We start from the raw sequence: 18,509 nt of genomic DNA, 5'->3' as shown, positions 1-18,509 counted from the left end.
GTGGTGTATTATGGGTGATGATCAGTGATCTGCAGACGGTAGATGATCTGTGTGTATTCAGACAGATTTTTCTCATCTACAAACACAAGCAGATGTTGAGTGAATTTATCATCAGGTGCTGATTATTTTGTCATGTCAGTTGTAGTAATACTTGCCGTCTGGTTTTTCTTGGTTGCATTTCCTGCAGCAGCAGAAAAACACACATGAAGAAATGAGCATCAGCAGCACACAAACTATAAAGAGCCAAAAAAGAAAAAGTATGCCATCATTTCTAGATGACATCATTTGTTTAGAGTGACAGAATCTCCGTCAGTCACTGATACTGACTTCACTTAATCTGTATCAGCACCAAACACACCTGGAGAACAAATAAAAACACATTATTATCAGACCGAGACTTCATTTAATCACATTTCCTGGAGCTTAATGAAGCACGATTAAAAGGGTAAACCAAATTAGTTTTTTTTATCTCTTGTGGAAAAGCATTTTGCGATTACATACTCCACAATTACTGGAAATATTAAGAGTTTCTCACCGCACAGAACAAACAGGATCAGAAAACACAGATGAGTGGACACTGCAGAAAAGTCCAGCCGAGAGTTACTTCAGAAACAGAAGAGCAACTTCCTGAACAAAAAGTGCAGCTACTTCCTAAATCTAGACTGATTGATAGATGAAAAAAAGTAAACTAGTTTTAGAAGTCTATTCCCTGTTTGTCTCCGTCTGTGCTCTCCAGATTACATTTAATACTTTCTTTATCTTCCTCTTAAATTGCATTATAGATTTCAGCTTTTCGAGTTCCTAGGTCCAAACATCCACAGTATCTGATCATCTCTCTGTACTTCAGTAACATCAGTGTTTAGAGTAAAAGAATCTCCCTCAGTTACTGATACTGACTTCATTACATCTGTATCACACCTGCAAATCATACAAATGCAAAATAATTATTAGACAACAAAACTGACTAGATTTAATTTCATAGAGATTTAATTTTTTTCTCGCTTGTGGTGGAAATGCATTTTTGTTAAACTAAACATATTTACCAATTAAAAGAGTTACTCACCACAGGACAAACAGGATCAGAGCACACAGATTAGAAAACATCATTCTGGATATGAAAACTCTCGTTTTAGATTTATATACATTTTTTTTTTTTTAGTCTAACAGGTTCTCAGAAGATTTATTTGGGGTTGTTAAAGGAAACTGGCCACATTTCACACTCTCATGTACATGAAAATACACAAACACACATCATCTAACACTGTGTGCATTAGCTGAAGATCCTCGCAGCACATTAAACCACATTCAGCTCAGACGCCACATTTACTGACCTAAATAACACAAGATCTGACTCGAAGTGAACATGTGCCAGATCACACATTCCATATGACAATGAATCTTTCAAATATCTTGCAGAACATTTTACACAAGATTGATTAAAATACAATAGATTAATATTGAGATATTTAACTGAAACATTAAGACATAGGCAATTTAATAAAACGTAATTCTAAAAAAAAAAATCTCAATACTTTCATGTGTCTGTGACACTGTTTTAGTACAAATCATATTTAATTGGGTAGATTCATCTGAAAATGACTTTAAATTACATGTTGAACCGGTTTCATTTCACTATATCAAATGAATTTTACATTTTTATGTATGTAATGTTAAATTATAAATCTGTAATCTTGTTAACCTGCATGTTGGACTTTTAGGCTTTTGGTGATTCATTAATACCAAGTGTCTATCTGAATGATAAACTATATAATAATTCATGTTGCAGTCCAGATGAGCTTTATCTTTGGAAGCAGATGAACATGAAGATTCATCATGACTGTGAATGTCACAAGCATATGATGAGTGCATTTATCATCAGGTGCTGATTTCTCTTGTTTTTCATGTATACAATACATTATAAATCGTATAATAATAGATATACAATTTATAACTTACATACAATAAGAATAAACAAAAATAATAATAATAATAAAAATGTGAAAACATCAACTTTGGGTCTTATAGTTTTTTAACTTTTGCACATAAAGAATTATTTTGTCATGTCAGTAAAACTGAAATCCACAGCCACAGATTCTGTAATTAATAAAGAGAAAATGGTCAATCCTTTCTGTCGAACTTCATCCAGATGCTATAAACTGCACATTTAGAAAGAAAATATGTAGAAAATGTTGCTGCTGATGTACCTGAACATGGCCAGCAAAACCGACTGATGTCCAGATGTGTGGTCTGGTTGCTGATGGGATTTTTGAGCAAACAGCTGTAGGTGTTTTTATCCTGATATTCCACCTCCAGAGGTAGAGAGAGACTGATGCTGAGATCAGACACACTGATGCTGGACAATAAACTGTTTCCTTTGTACCAGGAGAGAGTCACATGACCCACATTCATCACTGAACACAGCAGTGAACATCTGGACACTGAAGATCCTGATGAGAAGGCACAGATGCATCTGGTAATGACAGGAACAGGCAGACGAGCTGGAAAACATGTAAATTAAATATAAGCGTATTGTTGTAATGTAAGCAAACACAGGCATAAGGGAAAGTAGGATCCAAATGTAGATAATGTTTATTAATAACTATAAATAGTCATTTAATATCACTGAAGGGTCATTCCAAACCAAAGTGCTCAAAACTGCCCACTTAAAAAGGCCCTTTGGAACAGTTATGTTTACAGTACAAATGTTCAGTGTATGTACTTCTATAACAGCCAAGTTATTTGTTAATTTATGTTTTTCATATACAGACACAGTCTATATTATATTACATGTAAAGGACAGGCAGTAATATAATTACTACAGGAAATATATGTGTAAAAAATGCAAGGAATACAAAGAATGCATGTCCTTTGCTTATATAGATGGCCCCATGAAGAACAGTTTTTGGTCCACTACATAAGTTTCTTTTCTTATAATAAAGAAGGGATTTATCGGAGTACAGTTTGCTGGTGGAAAATAAAAGCAGATGGGAAAATGCACTGTAATTTTAACGAACCTTAATTTTTAGTGTTGTTATATTCCTGATTCACTACTGATCAATTATAAGCTTTACATCCATTTATACAATATTTAAAGTCATATTTGTCTTACCATTGACAGTAACACTGAATATCTCGTCTGAGTTTCCTCTGTTGCTGCGGATCTGTCGTTTATAAAGTCCAGAGTCTGTGGTTCTGATGTTTCTGATGGTCAGAGATCCAGTGAAAGAGTCCAGCTGCAGTCTGTCTCCAAATATCTCATTACTGCTAAACATATCAATGCTGTGCTTATAGAGTTCAGCTATACGAGTCTCTTTAGGTCCAAACATCCACAATATATGATCATCTCTCTGTACTTCAGTAACACCAGTGTTTAGAGTAAAAGAATCTCCCTCAGTCACTGATACTGACTTCATTTCATCTGTACCAAACACACCTGCAGAACATATATAAAAACACATTATTATAAGAAAGAGACTTAATATAATCACATTTCCTGGAGCTTAGTAAAGCACGATTAAAAGGGTAAACCAAATTTATTGTTTAATAACTTGTGGAAAAGCATTTGTGATTGCATACTCCACATTTACTGGAACTTTTAAGAGTTTCTCACCACACAGAACAAACAGGATCAGAAAACATAGATGAGAGGACATTGTAATAGAAAAGTCGAGAGTCACTTCAGACAAAGCAGAGCTACTTCCTGAATAAAAAGTGCAGCTACTTCCTAAATCTAGACTGATAGATGAAAAAGTGAACTGATTTTAGAAGTCTCTCCAGATTACATTTAACACTTTTTCATCCTCTTAAATTGTATTGGAGATGGACAGAGTGAACAGAGTTAATTGTATGTAGTTGGGAGTTAGAACATAATAACAATCCGTACAGATAGAATGTTTCACTATAAGTGTTTTTATTTAATTTTTTTTACCAGCATATACATAAACATCTGTGCATGACAACAGAAACAAGAAGAAAAGAGCAGCTCATGTGAGTAAAAAATCGAGTAGCTATCAAATTAAGACAGTGAGTAGAGCAGCATTTTCCCAATACATTCCCCAGTGTAGCTACTGCACATTTAACACAGTTCAGCTCAAAATATTAGTGAAGTCATCCTTCACCTAAAGTGCATTACCAGACTAAACATCATTAAGTCTCACAAACAGTCCAGCAGAGGGAGCCTTCAGCACAGCGATTACACACACATCCTACAGCAGTGAATGGATTTGGACTCTAACTTTTCTAAGCTTTCTTCCCTCGTGCAATCCTGTGGTCTTAGCTTTTTTAACCTCATGTTAATCTTCAGAACGAGTAAGTTACATAAAACCTTCCCAAGAAGACAGTTTAGCTTCACTTCTTGAACACATTGAACCCAGTTCCTTTGAAACACACACTGGTGTGTGTAAAGGCTGGAATAGAGTATTACTTCTGTACAGTTTTGTGTTGATATATTTCACATACAATCGTGTAGTGTAGTGGTGGACACACAGTCTGATGTTTTAGCTTCAGACTTTGATTTGGTACAGCTGGAGGATATCAGTGTAGCAGCAAGGCTCATGTGTGAGTTTGTTGTGTCCAGAAAGACTTTAAAATGTAGTGTGTGATCCTTAGTCATTTTAATCTGTAACTATTTACAAAATTGGTGATGACAAATGTTTTAAAATATCTTCAGATTTTAAAAGTCACACAGTGTATTCCAGCCTTAAGACACACTTTTAACACATCCGAGTATACAGGGGCATTCAAATACATAACCAGTATAATGTCAGCGAGTTTAAAGAACTAAAACACTATTATTCTAAACATCCAAACCATCTTAACCTGTACAGGCATTGAAATGTTGTATAAAGTTGTTCGCATTTAAATGACAAAATGACCTATGAGATCAAAAGTATCTCAGAAATAACTGGAAAAAAACATGCCATGTTATCTGTGCAACTTTGATACTTTAAACTTGTGGTCTGTCTTTCTTTAATACATATCAGATTCTTACATATCACATATCATATACATATCAGAATCAAAAACACATAAAAGCGCATGAATACCATGTTAAAATAAATAATAATAACAATGCATTCACAGAGATCCTGTCTGCTCTGTAGTCTGAATATTTCATTATTCTCTTTTTTTATCATACTGTATGTAGAGATGATCTGTTTATAGATGTCAGCTAAACGAGTCTCAGAATGGTGAAGCCTAAATGTGCACATTACAAGACATCTCTCTTTATTTCAGTAGCATCAGTGTTTAGTGACAGAATCATCACTGATATCATCACTGTTTCATAAATACCGAACCAAAAAAAACTATTTGTCAATAACAAATCATAGATTGTCATTTCAGATTGTTTTTATGTTTACAGATAAATTGACATCATTTATCTCTATACATTACTAATCTCAAAAACATTACTGACATTAACTAGTCGACTCCAGCCATTTCATACTGAAATCACTTAAAAATCTTCATGTGTAAATGTGTAAGTTCATTATGGTCATATACCGACAAACAATCAGTACAGAGAGAATGTTTCATAATGTTTATTTTTCAGAAACTTCACAAACCACTACAGCAGGATATGAAATTAGAACACAACGCAAATATCAAGAACAAACTGCGGCCATCATATAAGCTTCAGCACATTACTATTTGAATAAATTACCTGAACTGTTTTTTTTTGTTTTTCAGATTAAAGCGACTCCTAAAGGTATTCAGATGCTTAATGTGATGTTCATATCTTATCAGGAGCTCCACCTGGTGTCCATAATTAACCGCATTATACAGGTGATTATTACATTACACTGTTTAATGTGTAAATTCATAAACAGCTTATGCCATGTAGCTAAATGACATCAATTCAATGATTAAAATGTTTAAACTGATATTTTATTAATACTGACAGGCAGCAATAAATTAATGTAATAACTGCCAGAGAAGAACTAGTTTCTACTTCCATGCCATCTACTACCACTCACTGCAATTGTGTCTAAGGAGCACATGGACTTCTGACATGGCTAAATAATTAATTTATGAATTCAGGTAGTTTGATATGTTTCATAAGTACTTTAACAGGCTGTGATGACTACTCGCTTTCTTCATTCATGCTTTTTTTTTGTTATGCACAGGTTGTTTCTGTATTTGTTCAATTATACTTATATTATAAGTGGATTTTATTCATTTTTTAATGAAATCAATGTATCTGATAAACCAACATACATGAATGTATGTAATGTATGTGTAAATTAAAAGTGGACTAATAGACTTGTTCTATTATACACTGAACAAAATTAAAGCCCATTTTGAATTCATTTATAATTTATGAACCAAAGTCTTCTTTGTTTACTGAAGAGCAGTTAAACGTAACTTAAAATAATGAATAACTAGCGCTCTCTTCCACCTTCAGTACCACAACTGAGGTGAGACCATATGAGCAAGGCACAGTACCCCCAACTGCTCCCTGGGCGCCGCAGCACTATGGCTGCCCACTGCTCCGGATGTGTGTTCATGATGTGTGTGTGTGTGTGTGTGTGTGTGTGTGTGTGTGTGCATGTTTATGTGGTTTATGAGGACACAAATTTGTATAATGACATGGGTATCACAGAGGTATTACAATATGAAGGTGGTTTATGAGGACACTGCCTATGTCCCCGTAATTCAAAAGGCTTAAAAAACATACTAAATGGTGCTTTTTTGAAAATCTAAAAATGCACAAAGTTAAACCGCAAAAACCAACATGTGTGTGTGTGTGTGTGTGTGTGTGTATATGTGTATGTGTGTGTGTGTGTGAGTGTGTGTGTGAGTGCATGGATGAGTTAAATGCAGAGCAAAATGTCTCAGTATGGGTCACCATACTTGGCCAAACGTCACTTTACTTTTCACTTAAAAAAAAAAAAAAAAAAACAGTGGAAAACCAGATTACAAGGCAGAAAATTACAAGTAGGCCTCCATTTTCTCGTCAATTTACAGGCATTTCAATGCAAAATTCAAAACGGGTAAAATACAGAAAATTCCTTCATATTACCAGTACATTGGGCTGTATATGGCTTTTCAACAAAAAGTCATATACATTGTGCAACCAAACAATTTTATAGACTCTATAAGGTAACGTTTTGCAGGTTATCATTTTTTACATTATAGTAGGCTACTGAGCGCATTTGATCTAGTTGTACATGTATGAGCCCCTGAAAATCACCTGAAAAAGTGGAATATCCTGTTATCATTGAGATACTATCATCTTAACACAACTTCTGAATACACCATCTGATCCCGTCCATTAACCTCCTGTTAGAAAAGAGATGCACATCAGTAAGTCAAGAACAGAGCTGATTCTACACATGCTGAAAGCACATATTCAGAGTCCCATAGGTTTCATAAGAACGCTTTCCTATAGCTCAAATGGTAGAGCATGGTGCTAGCAACGCCAAGATCATGGGTTCGATTCCCAGGGAAAGCAAGAGCTGTTAAAAATGTGTAAACTGTAACTTGAATGCAATGTAAGTCGCTTTGGATAAAAGCGTCTGCTAAATGCACAAATGTAAATGTAAGAATCTAGTCATGAGAACTTAATGATCATGTAAATACATGCATCTTTAAGAATGAATTAATAAATAAGCACTTTAACTATTAAATCCAGACTTTTTAAAAATTGTGAATGATGTCTGAGTGCTAACTTATGTATATAAAAATGTCCATAAGCAGACACACAAAAAACAATACTTAGCTTAGCAGGGTTTCTGTAAGCAATGAGATTTAGTGCAGAGAATAACAAACATATCTTACAGCATCCGGAGTTCTGTGAGGAATTAATGTTGCTTCCGTATAATCAACCTCTTCTTCATTAGCCTGAGCTGTTTGATAACAATTTATACAATTAAATAAATAAACAATTATAAAATTATACATTTGTATATATTTTTTTCTTCTTTTTTTTTTTTTTTTTTGGTTATTCGTAATACTTGCCATCTTGTTTTGCTTGTGTGTAGTTTCTACTGTGACAGAATATTAACACGACTACAACTGTGACCAGCAGCATCAACAAGAGAAATACAACAAAGAGAAATATAGATTCTGTAACGGATAAAACATAAAGAGTCATTAAGCTACTGCTGCACATTATACCACCAAACTGATCATTGAAATTGAAGGGGCACTGCAGGGAACAATCAGATTCAGACAGATTCAGTGTGAATATAATACTGACATACCTGAAGGTGTCTGACAAAGTTGAGTGATGTCCAGATGTTTGGTCTGGTTTCTGATGGGATTGTTGAGCACACAGCTGTAGGTGTTTTTATCCTGATATTCCACCTCCAGAGGAAGAGAGAGACTGATGCTGAGATCAGACACACTGATGCTGGACAATAAACTGTTTCCTTTGTACCAGGAGAGAGTCACATGACTCACATTCAACACTGAACACAGCAGTGAACATCTGGACACTGAAGATCCTGATAATGATGAAAAAGTTTGTGAGGATTCTCTGATAATGACAGGAACAGGCAGAATGCCTAAAATCATGAAAGAAAAACAGGAACAGTTAATTATTGATAAAGATGTCTTTAAAGATTGTCTATCATCATAGATCAATAACAATGTGCTTCCAGATGGTCAGTTTTGCATTTACTTTAAAATTAAAAACTCTTTTAGTATGATTTATTCAGTTTACTCACCATAGACAGCAATACTGAAGCTCATGTGTTTGATCACTCTATTGATGATCTGTAGTTTATAAAGTCCAGAGTGTAATTTGTTGATGTTTGTGATGGTCAGAGATCCTGTCTGCTCATCTATCTGTAGTCTGTCTCTGAATCTCTCATTCTCTTTATTATCATATATAGAGATGATCTGTTTATAGATTTCAGCGATACGAGTCTCTGAACTGTTAAGTCTAAATGACCACAGTATATGATCATCTCTCTGTAGTTCAGTAACATCAGTGTTTAAAATGACAGAATCTCCCTCCATCACTGATATCATCACTGTTTCATCTGTATAAACATCAGACACACCTGGAAGAAAAGAATCAGCACAGATTATCATCTTAGGTATCTTTCGGAGTTTATCTGAAAAAATAAAACTTTTAGAATTTTAAAAATGTTAGACTTTATGTACAAAAAAATCTAAATATAGAGCAAAAGTATCAAGCTGCATTATTACATAACTGGTTTACACAATAAGCAGCACCATAATAAAAAAATCATTTTAAGGGTTCGTTCACCTAAAATGAAGCTTCTGTCATCATTTTATCACCCACATTTTATTCCAAACTTGTATGACTGTCTTTATTCTGTGGAGCACACACGAGGATACATTTTAATTTTAATTTTATTTTTGTGAGTCAATGTTGTTTAGACGCCACTCAGAATATCTGTGTTCCGCAGAAAAAAGTTCATCACAACATAAAAGACGTGAGGGTGAATTAATGATTTTTTTAACTATACCAAAACTAAAGAACTCACACTTACAATTGTTTTTTTCACCCTCATTGTTGAATATGGATATTATTTTTTGGTTCTACTGTATCACTTTTGTTACATGTTAAAAAACATGGAAGTGCAAAACATGTTCTTTTGTATTCCACAAACAAGTCATTCAGGTTTGGAAACACACGAGGGAGAGTACATGATGACAATTTACATTTTTGGCTAAAAATTATACTTTTAAATTGATCGGATATTCCATTAAGGTTTATATAATTTGGCAAAATGTACATCTTTTTATTTTAAAATACTGTAAACTGCACTTAAGTAATTTCATTGTGCGAACTGGTCCTTTAATATTCCAGGATCAAATTTTTCAAACCCTATTCAGAAATTCAATAAAGATGAAGCACCTTTTACGCTTTTATAAGCATTCCTGTTTCCATTAAGACTGTTAGATACTGGAATAGTCTGCCTGTATTACAAGAAATATAAAAAATATATGTATAACTTACCATCTAAGAGCCAAAAACAGAGAAAAGCATGAAACACCCGCCACATGTCTGAAAGTAACAATCAAAAAGCGTTTCACGTTGTGAAAACCTTCTACAAAGAGGCGGTGTCTCATTCGCTGATGCACTTTCACTGACTGTGGGTTGGCAGCTTCAGTCCAAAAAATCACAGTAAAATTCAGTGTTGTTTGGACCACAATATTCTTCTAAATGTCTGCTTTTGTGATTCGCATAAGAAGAACGTCGCATGAATGACATGAGGGTGAATAAATGATGACAGAAAAGATTTCCTTATAGATGCAGACTTCACACTTACTAGCTGGTGGGCTTTAGATCTGATTCAAGGATGGATTCAGGACTGTTGGGACTGTTGCAAGTATGGATTCAGTGAAGGAGTGCTTGATTAAAGTTACTGGCGTGTCAGCAGGGGTGTTGAATGAAGGTAGAAGGTTAGGACGATTCCATGAGCTCGTCGAAAGAGAGAGGGCCCAATGAGATTTCTACCAAGCTCTAGACGAGGACAGTAGACAGTTTCAGTTAAAGTCAGTTCATTGTTAAATCACTTCAGTTTAATAACTGTGTGAATTTCATCAATTATGAAATGAGTTAAATTCATCTATAAAGCAGTTCTGTAGAAAACAGCGATGTTACCATCCAGCTCAGTTCAGTTTAATTGAAATATATATATATATATATCACAACTAATATTAAAAATATGGGAGAATTTGGGTAAATTGAGACCTTTTTTCACTGGAAAACTTGACTTCACCCTTATATCCAGTCATCATTTCATTAGTTGTTAAATATGGGTTTCTTGGTTAAATATGGGTCTCTTTGGTGCTGTTGCATGAATGGTTTTTTTTTTTTTTTAGCGGAAGACTGGGGACTGGTTGTAACATTTTTGACATTTCTGTTTGTATCTTGGAGTTCTTTTAAGCCAGTGCGTTCAAAATGTGATTCAAACTAGTTAAGTGTCTGCTATTAAATGGCATAGCTGTTATCATTCACCACATAGTCTGGTTAGTTGTAACATGCCCTGGGGTGATGTAACATTATGCAATAGGGATAATGACCAAAAAATTAATTTTGACTTTTCAACATAATTGGTTAGGATTAGTGTGTGTGTGTGTGTGTGTGTGTGTGTGTGTGTTTATGTGGTTTACGAGGACACTAATTTGTATAATGACATGGGTATGACAGAGGTATTATAATATGAAGGAGGTTTATGAGGACACTGCCTATGTCCCCGTAATTCAAAAGGCTTAAAAAAAACATACTAAATGGTGCTTTTTTGAAATCTAAAAATGCACAAAGTCTCCTGTGAGGGCTAAGTTTAGGTGTAGGGTTGGTGTAGGGCAATAGCACACACAGTTCGTTCAGTATAAAAACCATTACGCCTATGGAGAGTCCCCATAAACCACAAAAACCAACATATGTGTGTGTGTGTGTGTGTGTGTGTGTGTGTCTGTGATAATAAAACTGATTAACATGCATATGTGTTTAATCATGTTTGTTAGTGTCAGTCATAGTAACTGGCCATAATAAAATTGAACTTGATCACTTAAACATTGAGAGACACGCAGGCATATTGAAATTCAAAGAAAACATATGAATAAAACAAAAAAAATGTGCTTGGAGTTAGTTATATGATCAGATGTTTCATTGATGTTAAAGCTAACCCTGAGTCTTGCTGTTACAGCTAACCCAGAGCCATGAACTAGCTCACCTTACAGCTAACAGCCAAAATATTAGCACCAACTAGTCTGAAAATAAATACACACAGACACACACACAATAAACACCATTTTACTATGATGAGTTTAAGTATGGACTGTCATCACAAAAAGAAATTAAGTATAAAAAGTTATTCACAAAAAGAATTGACTCAATTGACTTTTTTTTAATTATTATTAAACTACTTCTTCAGTAGGAAGCTGGCACAAATACCAAATAATGAATTAGATATTTGACTGAATAAAATATTTGACTGAAATAAAAGGCACATACAGTTCTACCCTCTGTTTAATGTGTTTAAGTGAAGCCCAGAAAAACACTTGCTTATACACAATCATCATTTTGCGTTTGTGTTGTGTGAACATGCATACGATAGATATAGCGGAAGCAAGAGATTATGGTTTATAAACTTTTAAATATGGATATTTTTCTTACACAAACACTTCGAGTCACTTCAGAAAGCCTTCATCAAGCCATGTGGAGTGGGCTACTTTTATGATGGCTGGATGCACTTTATAACATTCACTTGTGGATGTGACAAAACCGCATATTTAACACCCCCACAAACACACTGAATTATGCTTTGTGCATTTACCCAGTGCAATAACCACACGCACTGAGCTGACCTCATTAAGAGTTCAACATTTTCCACCAAGGCATTTCACATCTTTAAAACCAGACATCGCAATTCAGTTGCGTAATGTCTAACTGATATTCATGAATGAATTCATGAATAGATTGTTCAATCAGTTAACCACTCAAATAAAAACACATTTAAATTTTAAAACATTTTTCTTAACATGTTTAATCAAACGGAACCATTCTAATATATATATGCATAACAATTTTATAATTTCGTTTTTTATCTATTTTCTAAAATATCTATCTACACACTTATTTTTCTTAACATATGAGCACAATATATATATAAATTATAAGTATTTTCTTATCAGTTTTACTCGCAGAACCACATATTGTACATTGAGCTAAGAGAGGAAGTCCATTAAAAACTTATTTATGATGTTAGGATTATGATGTTTCGCACATGCAATGCTCTCCCCCATATCTCACTTACAAACACAATTCACATCCTGTGAAACCTATAGCGTTAACCACACTGTCAGTAGTGTAAGATACAAACAACAAAATTCAATATTATGATTGAAAACAATATAAGCTTACATGAATTTCATTGAACATAGCACTGGGCAATCCTCTACATCTGACAAAGAGACAAACATGATCAGTGCAGCGATAATGTTTAATAATGCTTGTTCAGTAAATACACAAACCACTTCTACAGCCTAAAAATATCAAGTACAAAAGAATAACCTGCTTAAGCGAAAAAGAATAACCTGCTTAAGCGAAGCAAAAAAAGAAAAAGAAAAAAGGTAACAGGCAGCTATAGACTTCAGTGCATTTCTAAGTTTACTACATTCAAACAATTTGAATAAAGATGAAGCTTAAATCATCAGTCACATTAAATCACCTAAACTGGCGTTTGTCGGATTACATTGACTCCAAAACTAGAGATATTCATTCAAATATTACTGACATTTTGTCAAGAGCTGCACCTGGTGTCCATAAATCAAACACATTACACAGACATGGATAATACTGATAACAATTGCAAAACATATTTTGTTGAATAGTGCCCTATTTACTATGTTTTACATTGTGACACCTTTCTTCAGAAAAATAAAAACTTCAAATGCATCACATTTAGTACCTGGACTGAAGCATTCACTACTTGCTGAATACACATAGTAGAAACTTCTTGCTTGTCGATTACATTAAATTACAATATTTAATGTGTAAATTGTTACACAGATTACACTATATTGATAAATGACATTAATAATCTAAAGAATCTGAGATTACTATCTTGAACTGATATTTTACAAATACTGGCAAGCAGCAATAAATTAAAAATGACTTGTGATAATGGTCTTATCTTGAGAGCAGGAGTGTTCCCAGATACAAAGGCACTTATTCCATAGTTTTGAAAGATGATTTTTGTCCCAAAGTTGGTTATCTAACAGCAAAGAGCCAAACCCGTTATAACATTGATTCCTGAAAGTCTCATAAAGAGTCAGCAGAGGGAGCCATTAGCACAGTGACTATGCAAGCATCCTACAGTACTGAACACATGAGGTCTTATTGTACATATATGAGTCCCTGAAAATCCCTGAAAGAAGTGGTATATCCTTTTATCAGTTGTGTGTGTTCCAGATATGAGCTCTTTGTTAATAAAGATCAAATTGTTTAGAAATGACTTAAAATAAAATGCTGAAATTCAGTCACTTCAGTTCAAACTTAGCTAGAATCAGTAGTTTTGAGGTTTTGAGGAGCATACACCTCAACATGCTCTGTCCTGTAACAAACTGAGATGTATGATAATGCAGTCTATATGATCATCATCTCAAAGCCACTTCTGAATACACCGTCTGATCGCATCCATTAGGCTCCTGCACGGAAACAGACATGAATCAGGAAGTCGAGAACAGAGCTGATTGTACACATGCTTAAAGAACAAATTCAGAGAATCAAAGTAACAAATAATATCTATAATAAAAAAGTGCAATGTCACTGTGAGTGTTAATTTATGTATTTATAAACAGCCATAAGTAGACACACAAAAAACATACAAACTTAGCAAGGTTTCTATAAGCAACGAGATACAGTACAGAGAATAACAAAAGTATCTTACAGCATCCAGAGCTTTGTGTGGAATAAAGATTGCATCTGTATACTCAACCTCTTCTTCATTGTCCTGAGCTGTTTGATAATAATTTGTAAAATAAATAAAAAAAAAGTTATGAAACTTAAATGGTGTTTACAAGATTTGCAGGCACTTCTGAGCACTACATTTGCACAAAATATATTTAACGTAATACTTGCCATCTTGTTTTGCTTCTGTGTATTTTCTTCGGCGACAAAACATCAACACGACTGCAACTGTGACCACAAGGAGCAACAGCAGCAGAAATACAACAATGAGAACTAAAGTTTGGTTGGATTCTGCAATGAATAAAACACAAAGTCATTACACTACAGTATGAGAGTCTCAACAAAGATGAAAAACGGTATAAATATCTTACTGAATGCAATTACCAATTGTTTTCATTAATCTGTCAAACATTTCTATGATTAACTAGATTAAACAAAACGTTATTCTAAATATTGTTTAGTGTTCTCCTCCAAACTGTCAACAATCAAATGAACATGATATGCTTGGGTAAACCAGTCTCAAAATCCCCTAAAAGCAGTGAGTTCAGCTACTATAAAACATTTTAGAAATAAACCAGGATGACATTATTAACATGGTCAACGCATTCAGTGATAAGCTCTGGGGAGGGGGGTTAATACTGGCAGTTTAGTTCGAAGAAGCATGAAAAAAGCACACCACTTTACTATACTTGTTCAGGAAGTAAAGTAACGCGCGTGTGTTTCATCCATTAACAACATAATTTTCAAGAAATATATGTAAAGGGATGGCCAGGAACGATCAGATTCGGACAACAGCAAATATGCCCAGTGTGAATATAATACTGACATACCTGGACTTGTCTGACAGAGTTGACTGATGTCCAGATGTGTGGTCTGGTTTCTGATGGGATTGTTGAGCACACAGCTGTAAGTGTTTTTATCCTGATATTCCACCTCCAGAGGTAGAGAGAGACTGATGCTGAGATCAGACACACTGATGCTGGACAATAAACTGTTTCCTTTGAACCAGGAGAGAGTCACATCACTCACATTCAACACTGAACACAACAATGAACATCTGGACTCTGAATTTTGTAAAGAATCTCTGATAATGAAAGGAGCAGGCAGGCTACCTAAAAAAAACATTAAAGAAAAACATGTCAGGAAAAATCAGTTCCTGCAAAAATGTTGTCTATAAAGACTGTCAGTCCTCATAGATCAATAAATATCGGTGCACTTCCAGATGGTCAGTTTTGCATTTACTTTAAAATTAAAAACTCTTTCTGTATGATTTATTCAGTTTACTCACCATAGACAGAAATACTGAAGCTCATGTGTTTGATCACTCCACTGATGATCTGCAGTTTATAAAGTCCAGAGTGTAATTTGTTGATGTTTGTGATGGTCAGAGATCCTGTCTGCTCATCTATCTGTAGTCTGTCTCTGAATCTCTCATTCTCTTTATTATCATATATAGAGATGATCTGTTTATAGATTTCAGCGATACGAGTCTCTGAACTGTTAAGTCTAAATGACCACAGTATATGATCATCTTTCTGTATTTCAGTAACATCAGTGTTTAAAACGACAGAATCTCCCTCCATCACTGATATCATCACTGTTTCATCTGTATAAGCATCAGACACACCTGGAAGAAAAGAATCAGCACAGATTATAATTTTAGGTATCTTTCAGAGTTTATTTGAAAAAAAAAAGAAAAGAAAAACTCCATCACAATGTCTGTAACATACAAATTTATAAGTATGAAAAAAATAGAACAAAAATATCAAGCTTGGGGATAGGGACAGTTCTGCTAAAATAAAGCTTCTGTCATCGTTTACTCACCCTCATGTCATTCCAAACCTGTATGACTGATTTCCATCTGTGGAGCACCAAAGAAGATAATCTGTGTTTTCTTTGTCAATACAGTGAAAGTCACTTGTTGTTTGGACCCTACTGTTCTTCAGAATATCTTCTTTGTGTTTCCGCAGATAAAGAACATACAGGTGAATAAATGATGAAGCTTTTCACTAGTTGCCAAATATGGGTTTATTCTCTTTTGTGCTACTGTATTTTTCATGTTTGCGAATGTTTTAAAAAAAGAGGAAACAGCAAAATACCTTGTTTTGCTATCTATTCCACATACAAGTCATACAGGTTTGGAAACACATGACGGAGAGCAAATAGCTAAAAACTAAGTGAGTAAATCGTATGTAGGCTGTAGATTTAGTTTAATAGCCTACAGCCTATTTTGACAAACTGTAGCCTACATCTTTTAAAATGCTGTGAACTGCACATTAGATTTATTATTTTAACATTCCTGGGTTTTGAGTTTTCAATCCCTATAGGCGAACATTCACAGAAGATGACGTTTTAGTTTACATATTTTAACAAGCTTCATGTTTCTATTCAAACTGTTAGAACATGCTGGAATAGTTTGATTGTTTAGGGGAAGAAGTGAAGCAATATAAACATAACTTACCTCCCAAAAGCCACAGACAAAAACAGAAAAATGCATGAAACACCATATTCGTTAAAAGCCAAAACAGTCCGAAACCATAAAACGAGACATTTCTGAACATAATATTCAGAGGGCTCTTCTAGACGAAACCTATAGCTACTACAAAAGGCGGTGTCTCAATGCTCCGTTGATTGTGGGTTGGCAGTTCTAGTCTGAGAAATAATTAAATAGGTATCACATAGCCAGACTATTTGCCTTGGCTTTTTTCATTTAATAGCCTACGTTTAATGGAAGCTCAGCACAATGCTTGCTTATACACAATCATCATTTGCGTTTGCAGTGAATTTTTGTTTGTTTTTGAAGTCCTGCGTTTTATTCTAAGGTTTCTGAGGAAAGGCGCGTTCTGACACATCTTTAAACGCGAACGCCGTGTTTATTACGCGATTAGAAGAAATAGTTATTTGAGAAATTAAAGTTAGAAATCCAAGAACGCAGCATTCCTGTTTTTCCGGTTTTTTGGTGTGCGTGTAAACGTTAAGATGAAACATGAGAAAGTGTGGTGTGTGTAACAAAAAAAAGGTGAGGTAAATATAACTATTTTAATAAAATGAAGAGCAGAATATCAACAAGAACAGAATATATGGTTTTTGTGTCCCCGACATTGTAAAATAAAAAAGAATACGAAAATGTGTGTATTGGCTAACTCCAGTTAATAGGCCTATTAATGTTGGAGTCAGCCACCACAAATGCTATTAATCACAAAAAAAAAAATATTTTAGATATGGTGGAAATTGACACAGTGCTGGATATGGAGTGAAAAGTTGCTTAACAAGTTTATTTTCCAAGGGAAAGGGTTTATATGCAAAACATTATCTGTGAACTAACCTCCTTATTCTTTTCTTTGCATTAAGCCAACATATGCAAATATGTTGGATATTGTGAATCTCATACCTTTACAAACACACAAGGCTTTTTTTTCACATACTTGGTAGCCTAATTGATTTAAGCTGATATCTTCTGCAGCTTTACTCCTCTTTGCTATAATCATGACATATTGAAAATTTTAAATTCATGAAACTCAGATTAAAGTTATAGCCTTAATCACGTACCTCATGATGTATCTGATGTTTATTCTAAATCATTTTGAGATATAGAAGATAACTAGATATAAATCAATTAACTAAAAAAAAAATATATAATAATAATAATAATAAAATATGTGGAGAACAGTGGTCCAGAGGAAAAATATAGATATAAATTTCCTTAAGCTTTTTAAAAATTCCCCTTGTTGCATTTCTTGTTTCTGGTTAAGTTAATGTAATAGTATTTAGTGCTTTAATGAGGGTTTGAACAAAATGAAACCATTTCAGTTAATTCTGCGTTAAAGATGAACATCATGACCTACAAAACTGATTTGGCCTCAGATGACTGTTATATTTGAACTCGAAACGTTTGTTTGCTGTAAGGTGACGTTAAGGGACAAGATGCCCTTCACCCAAACCACCAACCCACCCACCCACACACACGCAAGAGCTTGCAACACACCTACCACATGCAATCAATAGACTTTAGCCAATAGCCTTCACAGACCACAACGCATCTTGCTTTTACTCATAAACAGAACTGGAAAGTGTGTCACAGTGCAAAACCAACCTCATGTGCTTTCCAAAACAA

The 18,509-nt window shown here is 34.3% G+C and overlaps 2 protein-coding genes across 6 annotated transcripts; both read right to left on the bottom strand.

The window, feature by feature from the left end:
• Positions 1-901: 901 nt before the first annotated feature.
• On the bottom strand, positions 902-4,555 carry LOC306874619 (SLAM family member 5-like; the record flags this gene model as incomplete). Its single annotated transcript, XM_079424767.1, has 4 exons — positions 902-918; positions 2,205-2,498; positions 3,110-3,433; positions 4,459-4,555. The coding sequence occupies 4 exons, from the start codon at positions 4,553-4,555 to the stop codon at positions 902-904; spliced, it is 732 nt and encodes a 243-aa protein (XP_079280893.1).
• A 7,167-nt stretch (positions 4,556-11,722) lies between these two features.
• Positions 11,723-17,049, bottom strand: LOC306875039 (CD48 antigen-like). Of its 5 annotated transcripts, none has more exons than XM_079425409.1 (6): positions 16,857-17,016; positions 15,684-16,022; positions 15,226-15,507; positions 14,567-14,686; positions 14,376-14,443; positions 11,723-14,133 (listed from the first exon to the last, which is right to left on the bottom strand). In XM_079425409.1, the coding sequence occupies exons 1-6, from the start codon at positions 16,954-16,956 to the stop codon at positions 14,083-14,085; spliced, it is 960 nt and encodes a 319-aa protein (XP_079281535.1). In that variant the 5' UTR covers positions 16,957-17,016; the 3' UTR covers positions 11,723-14,082. The 5 variants fall into 5 exon arrangements, with proteins under 5 accessions (XP_079281535.1, XP_079281538.1, XP_079281536.1 ...); XM_079425412.1 differs by lacking the exon at positions 16,857-17,016 and adding an exon at positions 16,220-16,349; XM_079425410.1 differs by having other exon boundaries at positions 12,908-14,133; positions 14,567-14,623; positions 16,857-17,049.
• Positions 17,050-18,509: the final 1,460 nt, after the last annotated feature.

This window comes from Barbus barbus (assembly GCF_936440315.1).
Source record: "Barbus barbus genome assembly, chromosome: 9".
In the NCBI taxonomy this organism is placed as follows: Eukaryota; Metazoa; Chordata; class Actinopteri; order Cypriniformes; family Cyprinidae; genus Barbus; species Barbus barbus.
The sequence above is the reverse complement of the archived record's forward strand: the minus strand, read 5'-3'. Positions and strand labels throughout refer to the sequence as shown.